We start from the raw sequence: 20414 nt of genomic DNA, 5'->3' as shown, positions 1-20414 counted from the left end.
CTAAAAATCCTAAAAATATGACGTATTCATTTATTTTGTGGGGTTGCAAAATAAAAGTAATTGATCATAATTTATGCGTTTAAGCTTTTATACACCTTTGAGAAATACACAGTAAACGACTCTTATACATAGGTACATACGTATCGTAATAGACTAGATATTTGTATTATTTACTCCCCATTCTTCATAAGGAGTAAATGAACACCTAGCCTAAATGCCAAAATTATTGCACAATTCAAAAATGCATTGCTCAATATTTATTGATATTGTTGATATTTGTGAATATTAACCACATAACACAAAGAAATTCTTCGATATAGTACTAGAATTTAAAAACCAAAATCTATAAATATACGTAAAATTTTAATCTTTACATTTCCCAAGTTTAATCTCTTCGTCCCTCTTTTATGACTGTGGAAGTTGTCGTGCCTAAAATGTGCATATGTATATTTACCGAATTTAGGTAATAAAATTATAATGATGGGTCGAATTAAAGGTCTTATACAAAATACACATCTGCTTAAAAATATAAATATATTAGTTAATTTAATCCTTAGCAATCTCACAAAGTAAACTAAGGTATTTGACGACAAATTTTTATAAAAACTAAACTAAACTAAAAGGTATTATAAAACTAAAGAAACCTTATCTAAGTTTCAACTTTATGGAGAAAATAGGCGAAATGTGCAATCACAATTAAAATATGTATTTGTTTTTGTTTTTTTTTTACCTAAAAGGATAGGTTGATGCAGCGTGGGCAGGCCTGCAAGATGGACCAATGCTCGAGGTTGCGGGAGTATCCTCGATGCGATTAGTACAAGGCCAATCATTGTAGCGCTCTTTGGCGGACTAACTGAAAAGAAGAACAAAAAACTATGGGTTTCCAGTGTCAAAACATAAAAATTTGGTATTCCTGTCATTATTTTTGATGATAAAAAATACAGACATTATGTTTTAATACACGTATTTGGTTATTGGTATATGCATTGCTTTTCGCAGGGCCGCGTTTGTGTCAAGAATCTCCGAAACGGCTGGACCGATTTTGACGGGCCTTTGACAAGAAAAGGTAACTTATATATAGTAACTTATAATATTATATATTATAGCCTATTTTTTTTTCTTTTACGCGCAAACGATGTCTAGTGCGACCGCTAGTTTGCAAATAAATGTCAATTTGCAAATCAGATTAGGACCTGTGCCAATCAAATGTCTGATTTAATTTAAAACATATGTATTAAATGTTTCAGTTATACCTAATAATTTTAACGCTAAGGCGAAAGGACAATATTTACAAGATGCAGAATACTAGCACCAAATTATATAATAAGCAGTTATTCATTTTCGGTGAAAATCCTAAATAAAAATTGTCGATTTTTATGAACGACTTTTTTGTACCTTTCATATTAAAATTAATTGATATAAATCTTTATGTTTTGATGTTTTCAATAATAGCCTAAGGGTTCAAGAGACTGGTTATGTTGCGCTTCATTTGATAAAGGTTCGCAAAGGATATTATTTAAGGCTATATTCAGATTATTTATTGCGTCGGGAGCCACTTTGTATTTTTCGATCGTTGATCTCTAAAATGAGTAATTTCATTATGCATTTCGACAATCGTTCTCGTGTGAATGTTGATTGTGTGAGTGACTAAATGCTATCAATCCGTGATCAACTTTTTTGGAGTCAGGCTCTAAGCCATTCTAATATTTTACAGTCTCAATTTTAATGGACGGCAAATGTCAGGTTCATACAAAAGAAGAAAAAGCTCTGTTATCTTTTAAACCTTAAGTAGAGCGTGTTTGTAAAAATATTATAAAGGCGCGAAATCAAGTTTCCGAAGCATTTTGCGAAGAGACTCCTTGCAGGACGTACATCCTTGCGCCGCGAGCTGTCGCTTCTCGTTTCTTTATTTTTATTTTATACTCGTTTTTTAACTGTGAATGATTCTCTTTTTTTAAGCGACGATGTTAACAAAGGATAAATTAATTATAATCTGGTTGGCGTTTACGACTACGGTTTGCGGTAGTGATTTTAAAAATACATTTTCCGAAGGAAATAGTGCGCGTTATACTGAAGATGCGGTCATTGTCGACGGTAAGAGATTAAAAATTAACTTTTTTTAAGTTACATACGTACTTTCAATTAAATATTAAGGCAACAACAAGCTTTTAACAATTATTTTTGGTCACAGTAAGTGGTTTTTTATATAGTTATTATATTTAGGAACTCATTTTGAAAAAATTTTTGGTGCTTATTCGTTTTTTGGTGCATATTCTCTTAAATATTGTAACCAAAATTTTACGTAACTAACAACAATTGTATAATTTTTACGCATATTAAGTTAGAAATGTAATAGAGCACTTTTCACAATCATTTAAAAATTCCATTTTTCAAATATAAATTTTTTATCATGTGTCAAAATATTAACTCTTATAAAACATAGAATACAAACATCAAGTATTCCCACCTCGCTGTCTCAAAACAATGCGCGACATGTGAATATGAGGTTTTGAGGCTAGAGAAAGTAACAATTTTGCATCGAGATGTCCGAAAAAGGAATGACAAATATCCGAAATACATTTATTGTTATCTATTAAGTCTGCGTTGTAAACAGATTCACTTTTTATGAATATTTAAACATTTTCCACTCAAAGGAATTCGATCGATCGATAAAAATATTTTTCGGAGGTGGTCGTCAACCCGGGCCATGCTTTTCGGATGATGTCGACAAGATCGATTCAATGCTAATGTCCAAACGCCTACGCGCCACCGCAAGCCGAATCAATCAAGCATTGTCCTTTAGGCACCGACATGACTCTAACAGTACACGCTTGTTACATTTTTTGTCGCCCGCAGTGAAGGCTTTAATTAGATCGAACTGAAGGAGCATTCCACTGCGATGACATTTCCTTACATTGAAGTCTGAACCCGGAATCCAGAACATATATAATTGTGTGTATAACATATCTGACTTGTTTACGATCGACAGAATAAATGCTATTCGTCTTATCTCGGTTATGGGCTATGAAACTAGGCCAATTAAATACATATTTAAATTTCTCTACATTTTTAAAATTATAATTACATTTAAATTTCTCTACATTTATTGTAAATTATATTACCATTGTAAAGGAAATAAGTAAATAACTTAACAATAGTGTTTCTCCGGTCCCTTATGTAAAATAAATTAAATCGCATTTTCTGCAAATTATTATAAATATAACTAGTTTTTGCCCGGGAATCTTTTAAGTAAAAACAAATCTTAATAAGTAGCCTATGTGTTCTTTCACACTATATTCTACATCTATGTCAAATTTCATATGTTTAATTGCGTTTTCTATTATAACAAATATTCCTTTTATACAGATTACTTATGAAGATGACATGTCCCTGTTAATTCCGTACATAAAAACATCCTTAATTTTGTAGATAAACTAGCGCTTCGACATGATCCCAACTGGTATTACAATTTAATCAAGAATTTTGCGAATGGTATTTCTTATAATAAGAGATCAAAATCCTTGACTTAACTCATGTTAAAAGGGATTTGGTAACCATGTTGAGAAAATTGGGTTCACGATCTTTTTTTTGTATTCACAAGCAACAAACTATACAGCACTTTAATTGACATCTCTTATTTACAAAGCAGCGCATTACAATGTGACAGAATACATGAATCATTATTTTCTACTCCAAGATAGTACCGAGCTTTATATCTGCAAAAACTAGTCATGCCTGCTTATGCCTAGATGACATTTTCTTCGACACATTTCGAATATTTCTATATTATAAAACAACGCACTTTGGAGTCTAGAGATTAAGATCATATTCCTCTGAGTTTTTAAACTGTGTCCAATGAATTTATATTTTCATTTTTATAAACATTGTTTCTATATTAATGTTTATAAGGTGTGCATTTTCTGTATTTACATCGGAAATAGAATCCAATATGTGAGAAGTTTCGGACGCATCTAGTTTACAATGAGCTTCATCTTCAAGGCCGGTTATTTACACTTAATAACTTTTTTGTTTTCCGAGTTATTTTTGTAGAGCAATTTTCTGATGAAATAAATGCCTTTTTGAATTAATACATGTTTTATTATGCTCTTTTTGTGACAAGGCACATGGATAACTTAATTATTTTAACATCATAATCCGACGTATATTGTGTTACTAAATTAGGATATATATAGATTCGTTCATTCGAAGGTAGACAAATAGTGGCAGTAGAAAAAAAAATGCAAATAAACGTACAAATGGAAGAAGTAATTTATTGTAAACAAAAGCAATACTGCATTGTAAGTAATCAGCAGTAGGTGAGTGTCCGAGCGCTACATTCTCATTGGAGCTGACTTGGATACCTCATACAGTAGTTTGTTTTTTGTTCGGCGGTTGAGGTAAACATCGTAAGAAAATATTTATACGCAAGACAAATGCAATAAAGATAGTCCCCTACCTAATCATCCTGTTTAAGAAAATAACGGATAGTTCTAACAAAAAGTTAAATTTTAATGCCGATTAAACTTTCGATAACAATGATTTTGTTTGATATAATTTGGGCCGGTAGGATGATTGAACTTGAGTTATAACTTAACATAGCTATGGAATTCATATTAATGTTAGTTAAATAAAGTTTTGAAGTTTTTCAGGAAGCTAATCTACCTAAAATCTGTGGCACGTGAAATCAAAACGCACTCAATGTAACTGAATCAATCATTTAAATATAAGTTATTCAATATAAAATTGTATTAAGCCAATTAAACTAAATATAAATAGTGCTTAAACAGTCACCCACTCGCGATGTTAACGCCCCCTGCGCCTCACAAGTTCGGTGTTTATAGTTGAGTAACTCATGTCAATTGTATGTGACATTCACATAGACCGCAATAATAATTTAAATCGGCATCATGCCGATGCGTTGGTGTTATACAAAACGGTAACCGTTACCCAGCGATCAAAATAACTTAAACACGTTGAGACCATTGCTTTTTGGACGCCTTTTGAATATACAATAAGATTATGCCTATACGTGTACATACTTCACACTGTCCCTTGTATCAGATACGCCCGTTTAGAAAAAGCAACAGCCAAGTAAATGCATGCAGGAATTCCTCGAAAATGCAAATACGTCAGTCTGCTTTAAACGTATAGCAGTGAGCTCTCGAAATACTGTATTCGTCTAAATGTTTTCTAACTAAGCTATTATTATGTGTCTTCGATTTTAATGATAAAAGATAAACAGACAATCGTATCGTGAATAATAATCACACAAGCTCGATGGGTCATTGACATCCTAAATTAAAAACAAAGTACATCCTTTTAAATCGATTTAGACTTAAATTTTTATTGTATGTGGTGATTCATGGTTTTGGTACGTATTGTGGAAGTGTTAGTCAATGTTATTCAAATGCTATTAAAAATATAATGTAAAAAATAAAAAATATTGTTATTACAGCTACCACAATACTTCTTACTACTTTATTATTATTATTAGTTTTGAGACGATTTCCATCCTTGTAAGGATTAAAGACGTATCTAACAATTACAATTTCAGCACCAGTACCACGCGTACGTCGTGAGGTCGTTAACAATACGAGAAGTGTGAGACAACTTTTTCTGATGGGCCCTCGAATGGTAAGTTCCAACACGAGACTTTTTTAATCTTTAAAAGTATATCCCATATATGTATATGTTAATTTGTTCACCAAAAAGCATGTATTCCTGACATAAGACGCTCCTTTTGACTGGGTGGAGGTTGTCGTGCTGTTAATAAAGAAAATCTACGCTTACGTTATTTAATTAATTTGTACTAAGATTGAGTTGAGATAATATACTTAATATAAATATTATAATTAATAACTGGAGATCTAATTTAAATTCCTGTCACCTATTTAGGTAAATATTTGATGTAATAATTTATTTTTTACTTCGCAATGTTAAATTACCCTCGCAATGGAATGCATATTCTACAATACTAACTTTCAAAATAAAATAAACTTAACATGCTTTAACAGGGCATAGGCGTCGTCTTTGTGTGTTTACTGTTTACATTACACAATACAAAATAAATGATCGTTAACTTTGATCTTGCTTCATCGTTATTTTATTGCGATTATTATGATCTTTTTATCGGACTTAAAATAAAGCCCTCAATTCTGTGTTTTTTATAAGTTTACTCCTTGGTACCGCATAATCTATAAGATTAGAGTCTATTAATCAGAATTTAAAAACTATTATCAACTTTAAAGATTTAAAATTGAGATTTAAGATTAAAGAAAAGCGGGCCTCTTTTTATAAGTACTACTTAGGTAGTTGTAACGTTGTACGATTTATTTAATGACAAGGTAATACCGAGATTTATTGATGCAGGAAGACAGACTTAATTTTTTGTTTTGTAATCTTTGAAGGTCTTATTACCAAGATTATCATTGTCCTTGTCACATATACTTTCGATATTCTTTTCTTGCAATTTTTAATTAACCTAATGAAAACGTCAGGCGCAAACAACGGACGATGGAGCTTTCGGGACGGATTGTGAAACAACTTTGGGAAAAAAGGGAACATGTAAAAGTTTTCGCGATTGTTACCCACTTTTCAAGGTTGTGGATTTGTCTGGTTGGGACGGGTGGGTGATGGGACACTATGATACCTGCAGTTTTATCAACTCTAACAACATGGAGGTAAGTGGTCGATACACGACATAAAAAAAACAATTACTTTTATACTTGTAACTTAATCGAGCATAAATTTCATTATATATTTATTAAATACATAATAATGATAATCAGTTATATATTTAATTACGGAATTATTTGCTATTACTTATTTGAATCCTGATTAAAAATTTATTATTTTTATTTCTACACTAGCTTTCGCACGCGACTTGGTCCGCGCGAAATTAAAAAAAAACTTGTTGAGTGGCTATGTGTTCTTCCAATGTTCTACCTTTAGGAAATTTTATCTAAATCCATGTAACCGTTCTGAAGATACCTTTTAACAAACATGCATCCATCCATCAGAAACTTTCTCAGTTATCTTATCTGTTGTTTTCCTCTACCTATACATAGGATTTATTTTTTACCGTAATAATGAAGTTTTTTTACCTTTGTAAAATAATATTATGACTTGACCCGATTGAGAAATTATAAACTACGAACACTAAGTGACCACACAATACTGAAAGTATTTTAATACTTTTTTGTTTACAATGACAATTCACGATTCACTTCTTTGTCTTTAATATTTTGCAAAATTAATCTGTATTTATAAATAAACCTCTAAATAATGAGCCTACGAGCTTACATGACAAGCAGCTAGCCTTGTGTGGACATCTTGAAATTAAAACAACAATCTGTCCGACGTACGCGACGCTTAATATCAACAATACGGTTTACACTGATTAAAAAAACCTATATTTTGTAAACAAACAAAAATCACTTACTCTGAGTAGGACATATCAATATTTTACAATATCTCCGTTATAAAATGTATTCCACTATAAAATATAATAAATGTAAACTTACTAATATTATAAATGCAAATGTTTGGATAGATGGACGGTTCTTTGAAGGTGAACAAAGTCTGGAAGAACACATAGGCTACTAATAAAGTTTTTTTTTAATCCAGCGCGGATGGAATCGCGGGCGACAGCTAGTTAATTATAAAAAGTTAAATTTCAAAGAAAACACTTTACGTCCAATCGTTGTACGTAGGTGTGATTACTTATATTACAGTATTAACATTATAAATATGTAAATTATGTAATGATCTAGGTGTTCGGTGTGTGCTGCACGGCGCCGGTGGGCACGCCGCCTCAGCTGGAGGCCGATGTGCAGCGGCTAGGCGCACTGCCGCCCGTCCTGCCCGCACAGGCGCCCCCGACGCAACTTCTCGGGTAATGATAATATGCAATGTTATTTAAATACAACAAACTCATTGTAAATTAAAGTTATCTTGATCTACTGCTCTTGAACTTCCATACCTTTACACTTTCCTACATCATCAACAAACTTTTGCAAGGACAACTGAATTGTTAAATAAAAGTATTTATCAAAAATGTTGCTTGTAGCTTTCCGGGGCGAATCGCATCTTCACTGACACAGCAGTGGACATTTGGAGAAGCGAATCGGGAGCGGCAGATTCCCGCCAACTGGCCTCCCACTATCCCGCCGCTGCCTACGCACCCGCCGGACCACGCCGCGCCTACGCATCCGCCCTCCATAGGTAACATTTACTGAAGAATGAGTAATGCAAAGTAGGACCTGAAGTTTCGTGGCCGTAAAATAAATAATTCTTCGCTTTACACGTAATTTGTGGATCCCTTGTATTATAATCGAATTGCTAGAGCTACTATTAAAAAACCGTTGTAAAGCAACGTTCCCCCTACGTGTAGGTAATTTTTCTGTTTACAGTCGCAGGTAACGTGGAACCAACTCGACCTACGACCAGTAAACCTTCCAGCACTGCCTCCACAACCTGGGGAACGAAGCCTCCGAGTACTACAAAACAGGTAATATTCTGGACAATGACGTTGTGAAAAATTTCACTAAAATAAGTAAACTAATTACTAAGTTTTTTGCTTGCAAGACTTTTTCTAAGACATTATTTATTTATTTTAGACATGGTCACCTGCATACCCAACTAAGCCGACTAAGCCCACAGGCCAGCCTGCGGTGGATAGTTCTTGTGGCATCAAGAATGGACCACAGGTAAGCTTTTCTTTAATTTATTCACTCTAAAATCTAATTCATTATCTTGATTACTCAACTATTTAACTACAACTATTTAACCTTTTCGATTACGATTTAATTTAGACTTACGGAACTGCATACGAGATACAAGATGAAGAAAGGATCGTGGGCGGTCACAACGCGGACCTTAATGAGTGGCCCTGGATCGTGGCGCTTTTCAACGGCGGCCGTCAGTTCTGCGGCGGCTCTTTAATCGATGACATACATATTCTTTCAGCGGCACATTGTGTTGCACAGTAAGTTGACATAGTAAAGTAACGCTATTACTATTTCATTTATAAATCTTTTAAATCCTGTCTCGTATTAGCTTGAACCATGTTAATATTCGAATGTTTTAACTGTAAACATGTGTAAAGTTTGACAGTTCTAACTAATTCTAATTGTTAGCGTCAGCACTAACAAATCTTAATTTCATTATTCTTTTCAACTAGTATATTTGTATCTAAATGATTTATCTACTTTTCTGATTTTTATGACATATTTCCAGTATGACGTCATGGGATGTGGCTAGACTAACTGCGCGTCTCGGCGACCACAACATCCGCACCAACACCGAAACGCAGCACGAAGAGAGGAAGATCAAGAGAGTGGTGAGACATCGCGGCTTCAACATGCAGACACTGGTAATCTTTTCTTATGAAGACGTGACGTTTAGTATATTAGACATAGGAATAGTGTTGTGTGTAAAAAAAATATCGTTTCCAGTACAATGACGTTGCAATACTGACTTTGGACAAACCAGTAAAGTTCTCAAAGACGATTCGGCCGATATGTCTGCCGAGCGGCAACAGGGCGTACGCAGGTCAGGTTGCCACTGTTATTGGCTGGGGCAGCTTGCGAGAAAGTAAGTACACACGCAAGTATTATATTCGCAGTTATAACCTACTGTAGAATTTACTTAGATTGTCTTCATGAAATAGTCTGACAAGAGAGCCAGACGTTTAGCAAGTATGACCCTTAATAAAAATAACAAAATATTGTACTCCAGGTGGACCACAACCATCGGTGCTACAAGAAGTTTCTATTCCGATATGGCAGAACGCGGAGTGTCGACTTAAATACGGCTCTGCGGCGCCTGGCGGTATCGTCGACCACATGATCTGCGCCGGCAAAGCTAGCATGGACTCTTGTAGCGTTAGTATTACTGTTTTTACTTTTGAACTCTTAGAGAATTTTAGATAAAATAATATCGATTTTTTTAAGGAGTCAGTAAAAGGTTGTTCAGGAAAATAGGGTTTAGGATTTGCGCCCATCTCTTAGTTAGCCATATGTTCTGGTGTGCCTTAAAATAACAAAAGGGGCTAAGATATTCAAGTCTACATTTCATGATTGTATTACAAGCATGTTGTGTTTCAGGGTGACAGTGGCGGCCCCCTGATGGTGAACGAAGGCGGTCGCTGGACTCAAGTGGGGGTGGTATCGTGGGGTATCGGCTGCGGGAAGGGACAGTATCCCGGAGTATACACTCGCGTCACTGCCTTCCTACCGTGGATACAAAAGAATTCGAAAAATTAAAACAGAATCATAAGAATAAAAAGCATAATTTTATCTATATTCCATTATATGTATACTTTTCAACCATCAATTACTTTGAGAAAGACAATACTGGTATCTTGTCTTTCTCAATAAATTGGTCTCGATCTGTACCTAGGCATGCCAATCAAAATTCCTGAACATGTGCCAAATAGTACATAAGATTTATATAAATAAATAAACAATTAACACAAATACTTTATTTTATTTACAATTTAAAATAAAGGAGCCTCAATTTATATGGCAACGATTATTAAGGCACATTACATAAAGGTTATTATTTCTAGTTGTTATAAATTATAAGGATATAAACTGTGATATAACAGTTGAAAACAAAACTTATCTAGTAATAATTATCACATTTAATATAAGAATGTTTTTGAGATACGCCACAGTTTTCTCACATATCGAAATTGGATACTTGCAGCTGTTGCAATATGTTGCGCGCTGAAAATAAAAAAATACATATATTTTTATACATGCGTACATTGATATGTGACTTTGCTTAGTTCACATTTGAGATGTATCATAAATATCTTGATGAAGAATAATTGTCAAAGATGTCTATGATTTAACAAAACTAGTATCATGTTTTCACATATACCTTGAAAATATCCTGTATCCTGTATATCATCAGGGTTGGGTACGAAGGGCGGCTGCATTTCGAGCTGATGGTCCCAGTCCACGTGCCTGAAGAGTGGCATGGCTCTAACTTCTTTAGCCGCCGGCCGCTCTGACGGCTCCATTGTAAGGAGCGCCTCTATCGCACCCACAGCCTCACTCGACAACGCCTCGTCTGCTTCCGGCCATTCTATGTCTGTAGTCATTAAAACTAAACACTTTAAACTAAAATTTTAGTAATTCAAAATTATATATACAGTCAAAACCGTTTATGCCGACATCGTTTAGAACAACATACCGGTTAAATTGACCAAAATCAAAGGTCCTGGCTGAATGTTATATGACCGCTTTATCGAAAACATTGGTTTTTACGACATTGTTTACTACGACATACCGCATTAAGCGACCACATTTGGTTAATGTTTTCGGAGAATTATATCTGTAGAACGACCGGCTCAGCTGTATATTGTAAACAATTTCAATAGGTAACAGTATCCACATCTGGCACAGTATAATAGTCAATGGCTATTATCGTAAAAGTAAACAAAGTTTAGGGTCTTTTGTAATTCTTAGAAACAAAGCACATGCATGCCGTAGCCTCAAGGCCCGCTTCGTCATATCTCTTAAGTCAGTTTGTTACTTATCTTGTATATACCAGACGCACCAAAACATATTGTTGAGTTAACTGTGAAAATTGTAACATGTCGCAAAAAAGAAAACAAATCAATATCGAAGAAAAATCGCGTATTATTTCAAAGCTAGAGAAAGGAATTCCAAACAAAGACCTGGCAAAAGAATATGGTGTATCACACTTGACAATTTCAACCATTTGGAAAGAAAGGGAGAAAATTCAAATCCTTTACGACAAGAATTTTTTGAAAATGAAACGAGCCAGAACAACGCGGCATACGAAGATACGTTTGTATTGAAGTAAACAAAATGCGGTTTAATTTCCTACATGAATATACATATCTTTCCTATTAATACCTGTCACCGGTTGTTACAACTATCGGTTTTTACGACTCAATATGAGTAGTCCCTTCGATGTCGTTATAACAGATTTTGACTGTATGTTCAATATACTAAATATCAAAAAATTAAAAGCTATTTGATACTATATAGAGTTGAAAACATGTGGCAAAGAGAGCGTTAAGTATGAGTGTGGAGGTACACCGGTAGAGGTAGGCCTAGGAAGAGATGGATGGATTGCGTGAAAGGTGACATGATCAAGAAGGGGGTGATAATGGAGATTACGGCAGACAGATTGATTTGGAGGACGAAAACCTGGTGCACCGACCCTACGTAAGTGGGACAAGGTCAAAATGTAAGAGTATGTATGTATGTATTGAAATGAAAACGGGAGACATATATCATTAAATTAATCAGATTTCACCAAAAGATTTAACAATTGGCTTATTTAAAGAACTCGTTAATACGTTCAATGCCATTACGACATTTTCGTATCGTGTTCGTGCCAGTTGATAGAACTGAAGGTGTTAATGAAACGGTAAATCAGTATTGCGTGTAAGTGTATATTGAAACTCACTTCTACATAATATGTTATTGAATACTGCTTGAGGGGTTTCATCGTTAAATGGCGGCACACCCGTCATGAATTCATAGAGACACACTCCGAGAGCCCACCAATCTACTGGACATCCGTGACCCTGTCTGAAACACAAACATCTCATTTTACCTTAATAGCAATAAAATAGATGAAAAATCTTACTAACCAAAAAAAAACTAAGTAGACATAAATTGTACTAATATTATAAATGCGAATGTTTGGTATCTCCAGGACGGCTCAACGGATATTGATGAAATTTGGCATAGATGATAATCTGGAAGAACACATAGGCTACGAATTATATTTTTTTAATTTCGCGCGGACGGAGTCGCGGGAGATAGGAAGTTTATAATAAATCCATTTACATTTATTTAGTGGTAATTTCCTAAAGAGACCAAATCCATACATAATAATAAAAGGGAAGTGTCTTTAATATCGAAAAAAAATAATTTCGTACGCATGATGTAAAGGTGATAATAAAGACAATCTTCTTTTTTTCATTTTTGTCTGTCTGACGGGAAGCCAGCATTTGTGCCGGGTAATCTCCGGAACTACTGGACCAATTTTAACGAGATTTTGACAGAGAGGAAGCTAATGTACGAGGGCATGTTATAGCATAATTTTTTATCTACACTGTCGAAGTCACGGGCGACCGCTAGTATTATAAAAAAATGTGCAGATATATGGAGAATGAAAGAAATTCTAAAGAAGACTGGACGTCGATTTACCTTAAGAGTAGTTCAGGTGCCAAGTAATCTGGTGTACCCAATATGACTTGGTCGGACTGGTTGCCGCGTCGCACACTCTTTGGGGTTCGGTACGGCGTGTGCGCTGTCGCTATGGGGGTCTTGCATAGATCTGTTGGCGATCTGTCCCCATCCTCCTGCAACAATGTCACTAATAAGTTATCTAACATCTTTTTTATGGTTTCACTTAAGTATAATTAAAAAATAAACTTTTATCTGAAAGATTTAGCTCATATTTATTATTAAAATATAATTTACCTTACTCAACCTTCTCAAAGGAAAAATCTCCAAACTTGTTGAAACATGTTTACTAAATGTAAATGATTTGTCCTTTGTACCGGACATAGGTTCATCTGTGGGCAAATTAAACCGAGTCGCCTTTTGCATCTTCTTACGGTCGGGCATCTTACTGTTTGATACGGGCGTTGAAAATATTACACCTACATTATAATGATGACAATCATCCTGTGACACCCATCTGTAATAATGTCGGTATTTTCTTTTTATTCTAGAAATAAAAATAAATACTAAAACTTTTTTTTCAGACACTGACCTTTTCTTTAAAACACCTTTTATAGGATTTTTCCGTCTTTCAGGTGTAGGATGTATTGCCATTCGTTTCGGCGTATTTTGACTGAGTTCTAAAGCCATAATCTCTTGAGTAAGCCCACTGCAGTTCTCTTTGCATTCCAAAAGACTTGTCACACCAGTTGGTGTATCTCCATCACAGTCTAGTATTCTTTTTCTTTTTTTCGCCCGGAAACTTAGAAATAAACAAAAAAAAATTGCACATTCCAATGTATATATCAGATAAAAAAGAAACAGTATTTTTTAATATCTTTTTCCAGGCTGCTTGTACTACTTTGAAATTTCAAGTTACAGATTTTCAAAAATTTCAGTTCCCTTAGTTAGTAGGCGTAACAACATATCACTTATACACAAGATAAAACAAACATTTTCATCTCAAATGAAGACAAGACATTTAACTAATGACAAAACTATAAAATTAGAATGAATATACCTCGGTATCCTTTTTAATGATTGCCCTCTGCATAGTGGGGACGTAGATTCATCATGTTGTGAGTCAGTCACTGAGGAGGCATTGTTACTACTTATGTCTGTTGACTTGTTACTTCTAGAGTTAGTGCTGTTTCTAGAACTTTCACAAGTGTGGTAGGAACTTACAGACTCTGAACCTGAATCTGGAAACTGAAGAACAATATTATTAATATTAGTACAAATATCTAAACTAAACTAAGAAGTAGATGTCGTCCGCAATTAGAGATCTTCTGTGTAGATTTAGCTCTAGTATAGATTTAGTAGTTATTCAGGACTATATCTATGTTTCAAATTTCATCCATTTAGCCTTTGTAGAGTTATCCGTCCATCCAAACTTTTACTGTAATAAAATACTTACAACTATTTCCTCCAAGTGAATACTCTCAGCGCTCATAAATGGATGGATTCCTGACAACTGTGAATTATCCACTAATGGTGAATTATCCAATCCATTAACTTCACATATATCTTTTAATTTACCTATGAAAGAAGAGATAAATCAAGAATATAATTTTCACATAGTTTTGTTATAAAATCAAACAAAATCAATTCATACTGCTCTCTTTAAGTGCATCAAGAAGGTTCTCACACGCATCTGCTACAGAGTTGTGGGTGCTGTCGCCACCTCCCGAACCAAATGAGAGGTGAGATGTTAGTGATAGCAGTTGTCCGGGAGTTCTCATATTCAAACTTGGTGTATGATTAACAAAATCTGATATCTCCAAATCTAAAACCACATTATAAGTTGTTATGGGATTTTAATATAACCTGAAAGTTTTCATTGCCCAAACATGGTTCAACATTTTCTACAATTTTTTTGAAAACAAATTTTTGTATTTGTATTTCAGCAGATAAAATTCACAGCAATAACTCTAAAAAAATTAAACATTAATCATAAATATGTAGTGCATTTTAATACCTCGGTGTATTTCAATCTTGGACAAACCAAAGTCTGTCAACTTCACATGACCCGACTTGGATATCAACATATTATCTGGTTTTAAGTCTCTATGGACTATATTATGTTTATGTAAATAGTCCAGTGCTAATGTTACTTCAGCTATATAAAATACTGCCATTGATTCCTCTAGAAAGCCATAAACACCTAAGAGTGATTTCAAATCACCTCCAATCATATATTCCATCACCTTAAATAAAATAGGAATTTATGATTAAGTTTGAAATAAACAAATAATTAAGGTTTAACTGAAAGAATATCTTAACACAAGCATGGTCATATTTATTAAAGCATTGCAATTGTAAGATAATTTTACATTTTTACCATTCAAAGTTGTAGAAATACTAAAATTCTTACCAAGTAAACAGACGATGCTGATTGTAATGAATAAAATAAATGGACACAAAATGGACTCCTTGATAAAGCTAAAGCATTTCTCTCAGTAACAACTTGTGTGACCATATTTTTATTTATCATGTCAGATTTCTTCATTACTTTTATTGCAAACATTTGTTCAGCATTGTTCTTCTTGTGTGCAAGAAAAACTTTTCCAAATGCACCACGACTAATAGGTTTAATTATAGTGAAGTCATTTATATCAGGTGCCTACATAAATAAAAAAGCGATATATTCCAAATTACTCAACCAAAACATTAAAAAGTTAACTATGGATTGAATGCCACTTGAACAGATTGTATTGTTTGGAATTTTAGTATAATATACATGTAAATGGGAGTCGTGTTAATTACACTATTTATAACTCAAATGGTTGAATCAATTTGGCTGAAAATCGGTGGGTAGTTAGTTAAGAGCCAAGGGATGGACTTAGGATACTTTTTATCCCGTTTCCTTTTTTTTAAAACCGCGCGGACGGACACGCAGACAAAAGTTATTTTATTTGTATTTTTGAGCAGGTATATTTATAATTCAACTGCTTTTTGCATGTAGTGTTGTAACTTGTCGTTGTCAGAAAAGAGCGATGTAATCTATTAAGAGGAATATATTTCAATACTTCCAAGTTATAATAATATGATTTTCATTGAGACAGAAATTACCTTGTTTGTATTTACATCTTCAATATTTTCATTGATCTTTTCTAAAATTGTGTGTCGAAGAGAATTGTCATTATCTTTGGAATCGTTTGAAGTCATGATCGAAACTTTAACTTAAAATTTTAAGAGGATCATTTAAACTTCTTTAAAGTATATATTTTAGATACGGTGAAAAATTTAAAAAACACCTGGCAGTTACAATACAAATCTATTTGACAATTTAACTGACGGGTTGGTTGTCTTTGACTTTTGCTGTCAACAATTTCACACTGACATTTTACTGTAATTGTTTTCTTTTTTTTATTAGATAAGTAAAAAACAAACTGCTACATATTTTGATATCGTACTGTGCATGAGAAAAAAGAGGCTGGTTATTTAACAAACGAAGGAAGAAAATGCTTTATTACTATCAAAATAAAATATTGATAATTTAATTTACATATAACCTTGAGACGAAAATAAGTGGTAAATAATACCACAATTTATTGACTTTAAAAATAACAGTTCATTCTGTTAGTCTGCATGTCTCTATGTAATCGTTAAAAGCTTTCACAACCGGAGAACATACCAAGGGTTGATGAGGGTTGCTTTCGTAGCATTGCAACATCTAAACAATTAAAATACGCTTAGTACACCTTTATCATAGCAATAAAAATTAAATAATAACCTCTATCATAGCAATTACAATTAAATAATAATCGTCTTCAAGTTATATTATCAATTAAGTAACTATGATAAACCTTAATACCTTTGTGCGCCAATTATAGCACGGTTTAATTTTTTCTATTTTCTCTTCTGTTATAATAGGTTCTTCGTATAACTTGTTAGTATTTTCAATTGTCTTTTCATATTCAGCCTCTATAATTTTGGTAATCATTTGGTGTTCATTCTTTAAACTTTCAATTCTTCCCGACCAATATTTTTGTTCTTCATCTTGAATTTCTTTACACGGAATTATTTCATCAAATGCTAGTTCATCAGTGCAGTCCTATAAAACAATGAAGTAAAAGTACATTTAATATCATCGAATAATTATTTGCTCAGTAAATTATGAAGAAGCAGTTTATGAAATTTTAATTATCTTGTTTTTCTCCGTTAAACTGACTACTTTGAGTAGTTATAATATTGTCTGTTATTAAGGGTTCCTAAAGAACGATGAAATTACTGGAGAGTCCTAAACTTACAACTTCTAAATTATTCTGCACAAAAGAATCTTGGTCTTCAATTGATTTTTCAACTAATAATGCTGGATTTATTTCAATGGTATTGACAAAACTTATTCTTCTTGTGTCTTTAGTTATCAAAATACCCATTATTTTATAAAAGGGGAAAAAATATCAAAATTTACGAAAACATTTATAATTTAAAGTTATTCAATTATTTGTCAGTGTCAACGATTTAACTTAATTTTTTCCTCATCAGTATTAGAAATGATATTACTAAACGACCAAGTTTAGGTCTATTTTTTTAGTTTACAGTTAACAAAACAGAAAAATGTTGTTTTCTAAAAATTTTAGGCTGAATCATCGGTCATGTTGATTATTTTCTTTTCATTTTCCAAAAAATGTAATCGGTCTAGTTTAAGTATTAAGTTAGCTTTATTTGCTCTTTGCCCACAAGTCTGTCATCAAGTTAAGATATCAGTGTCAATGTCATTCATTGTCAATCAATTGATTTTGCACTTGTGATTTTCTAATTTCGTTTATTTTGTGAATATTCCAAAATAATTAATTACAAGTTTCAAAGAAGATATGTTTTCCGAATCACTATAAAATAAATTAAGTAAATAGTACATAAATTTAGTTATCAGTCTTAGTCGAACAGCATCGACATTTCTAATAACTTAATAATTTTCTTGTTTCAGTCAAAATGTCTTTATACGATGACTTAGATACTATAAAAACCCGAACTACAGAAAAAGTAGCAGGATGGTCATCTGGTATTAAATTGTTGCAATCACAATTACAATTGAAAAAAGCTGCCATTACTCAGCCAAAAAGAGAAGCTTTACGGCGTTCTACTCAAGTATTTTCAAATTACATTTTTGTATTTGCATAATCATCTAATTATCTCTATTAAACATTGTTACTTAATGTGATTAGGTCCTAACACCAGTAATTGACTTAAAAAGTAAAAAGGATGATCCAAGTCAAGATGAGTCTGTTTCAAACAATCCAAATTTGCAACCAAAGACATACACACCTTCTTTAAATGTCACTGATTTTGATTGGAATGTTGCAAATGAGTATGATCCCATGTGGCCAAATGATTATGAAAAAGTGGCAAAGGGTAAGATTTTTTTCCTACAGTATTTGAATATTGAACAAATTTCACCTATTCTTGTGTTCTAGTACCATCACTAGAAATTATTATACATTACTTAATAAATTCTAGTAGAAAATACATTAAATAGTTGTAATATTGATATATATTTTCCAAATGATTTTGTATCAGAGATGCAGAATAAAAGACTACAACTTGATGGAGGTGACAGAACTGATAGAACAGATAGAAAACGTAAATCAAGATTTGGTGATGATGAAGACACAATTCCAGAAAAGACTCTAATTCCCATGGTATGTATACAGTAAACATATTTACATATGGTAATCATATTTATTTTTGGATGCTTAAAAGAAGTATATATCCATAATTATAGCAACCAGAAGAAGAGGAAGCTGTGGAGATAACTAAAAGGGCAGTAGGTGCTGCAATAGCACCCCCACCATCCCTGACAGTAGAAACAGCAGCACCCTCACCACCCGCTCCCTCTACACCTGCCACTGTTCCTACAGCGGGCTTCTCCATTGGTGGCTATGGAGCCAGCTCTGTTGCTGCTAAAATAATGGCTAAATATGGGTTTAAGGTAAAGATTTTTAAGGATAAGGAGTAAATAATCGATGGCAACCTAAGTAATTAGCAATACCGATCAACAACAAACTGTGGGTGTGTTAGCTTTTTAGGAGTACATTGCTATACTTAGTTTAAGTTGTTGAAAAAATATTTATTTATTGCCTATAAGTTTCCACTGTTGGATTTCCACTTCATTTGAGTTATATTTCATCCATATAAATTACAGGAGGGTCAAGGGTTAGGAAAAAAGGAACAGGGAATGTCTGTTGCTTTGCAAGTTGAGAAGACATCAAAAAGAGGTGGGCGTATTATCCATGAGAAAGATGGTAATACTATGCCTCCACCTGGCTTTACTATGCCACCACCACCAGGACCAGGTTTGAATACTATAAAACTTAAAATTTATTCAATTGGAAAAAATATCTTCGTTACTATAAATAATTTAAAAAAAACAATGTTCACAGACTCACCTAATGCATCATCAAATTCACCTCAAATGTTAAAATCAGAGCCATCAATTACAGAAATAATGAAGTCACCAAGCAAAGTTGTGCTATTAAGAGTAAGTTGTTTAGTTTACTTTCTTAAGTGTTTTGCAGAATGTGGTGTTAATACTTTTATTTTTTCAGAATATGGTTGGACCTGGTGATGTTGATGAAGAACTTGAACCTGAAGTAAAAGATGAATGCAACACAAAGTATGGTGATGTCATAAAAGTGGTTATTTTTGAACTGCCCAATGCGCCTAATGATGAGGCAGTGAGAATATTCGTTGAATTTAAAAGAATCGAGAGCGCTATAAAAGCTGTAGTAGACTTAAATGGAAGATTCTTTGGTGGAAGACAAGTCAAAGCAGGATTCTATGACATGGAGAAGTTCAATGCTTTACTACTTACTGAGTAACTAAGGTGTAATATAATTAAATATAAGTTATAAAACAACTTTGGTCTTTAATTTTATACTTCAGTTAGACCTTTTAGTTGCAACATATGTTTTACCCCATGTTAGTCCATGAAGTTTCTGAAAACCAAAAAATAAATTGTAATTCTTGTGGTACAAAGCTGCACCACAAGCAACATTGTGATAAACATCAACATTCATTTAAAAAAAATGGCGTTTACAAATCGCTATGTAAAATCAATTGTGGCTCGCCCATTTCAAAAGGTATTTAATTCACATTCAATGAACTGGTAACACATTACAATCTGTCACATGGAATAAATAATGACAGATAGTGATGATAAGAATAAGAAGAATAATGACATTTTTAAACATC

The 20414-nt window shown here is 33.3% G+C and overlaps 3 protein-coding genes across 7 annotated transcripts; 2 read left to right on the top strand and 1 right to left on the bottom strand.

Annotated features, from left to right (window-relative positions):
• Window positions 1-1857: 1857 nt before the first annotated feature.
• On the top strand, window positions 1858-10470 carry LOC106708999 (transmembrane protease serine 9-like). Of its 2 annotated transcripts, XM_045682925.1 has the most exons (12): window positions 1858-2094; window positions 5555-5634; window positions 6498-6680; window positions 7773-7894; window positions 8069-8223; window positions 8412-8509; window positions 8619-8708; window positions 8814-8986; window positions 9238-9373; window positions 9456-9594; window positions 9739-9884; window positions 10107-10470. In XM_045682925.1, exons 1-12 carry the CDS (start codon window positions 1965-1967, stop codon window positions 10263-10265), a joined length of 1611 nt encoding a protein of 536 aa, XP_045538881.1. In that variant the 5' UTR covers window positions 1858-1964; the 3' UTR covers window positions 10266-10470. The 2 variants fall into 2 exon arrangements, with proteins under 2 accessions (XP_045538881.1, XP_045538890.1); XM_045682934.1 differs by lacking the exon at window positions 6498-6680.
• A 51-nt stretch (window positions 10471-10521) lies between these two features.
• On the bottom strand, window positions 10522-17599 carry LOC106708960 (serine/threonine-protein kinase greatwall). 4 transcript variants are annotated; one of them, XM_045682469.1, is made up of 13 exons: window positions 17471-17599; window positions 17035-17274; window positions 15592-15840; window positions 15196-15424; window positions 14833-15003; window positions 14635-14756; window positions 14239-14426; window positions 13771-13980; window positions 13476-13695; window positions 13200-13354; window positions 12451-12575; window positions 10888-11100; window positions 10522-10730 (listed from the first exon to the last, which is right to left on the bottom strand). In XM_045682469.1, the coding sequence occupies exons 1-13, from the start codon at window positions 17597-17599 to the stop codon at window positions 10684-10686; spliced, it is 2298 nt and encodes a 765-aa protein (XP_045538425.1). In that variant the 3' UTR covers window positions 10522-10683. The 4 variants fall into 4 exon arrangements, with proteins under 4 accessions (XP_045538425.1, XP_045538431.1, XP_045538438.1 ...); XM_045682475.1 differs by having other exon boundaries at window positions 14866-15003; XM_045682482.1 differs by lacking the exons at window positions 17035-17274; window positions 17471-17599 and adding an exon at window positions 16290-16426.
• A 365-nt stretch (window positions 17600-17964) lies between these two features.
• LOC106709003 (splicing factor 45) lies at window positions 17965-20071 on the top strand. Its single transcript, XM_014500644.2, has 8 exons — window positions 17965-18068; window positions 18151-18311; window positions 18389-18575; window positions 18741-18862; window positions 18946-19152; window positions 19366-19516; window positions 19604-19701; window positions 19769-20071. The coding sequence occupies exons 2-8, from the start codon at window positions 18156-18158 to the stop codon at window positions 20039-20041; spliced, it is 1194 nt and encodes a 397-aa protein (XP_014356130.2). The 5' UTR covers window positions 17965-18068; window positions 18151-18155; the 3' UTR covers window positions 20042-20071.
• Window positions 20072-20414: the final 343 nt, after the last annotated feature.

This window comes from Papilio machaon, chromosome 2 (genome assembly GCF_912999745.1).
Source record: "Papilio machaon chromosome 2, ilPapMach1.1, whole genome shotgun sequence".
Lineage (NCBI taxonomy): Eukaryota > Metazoa > Arthropoda > Insecta > Lepidoptera > Papilionidae > Papilio > Papilio machaon.
Note: the sequence above shows the minus strand (reverse complement) of the source record. Positions and strands in the feature narration are given on the sequence as shown.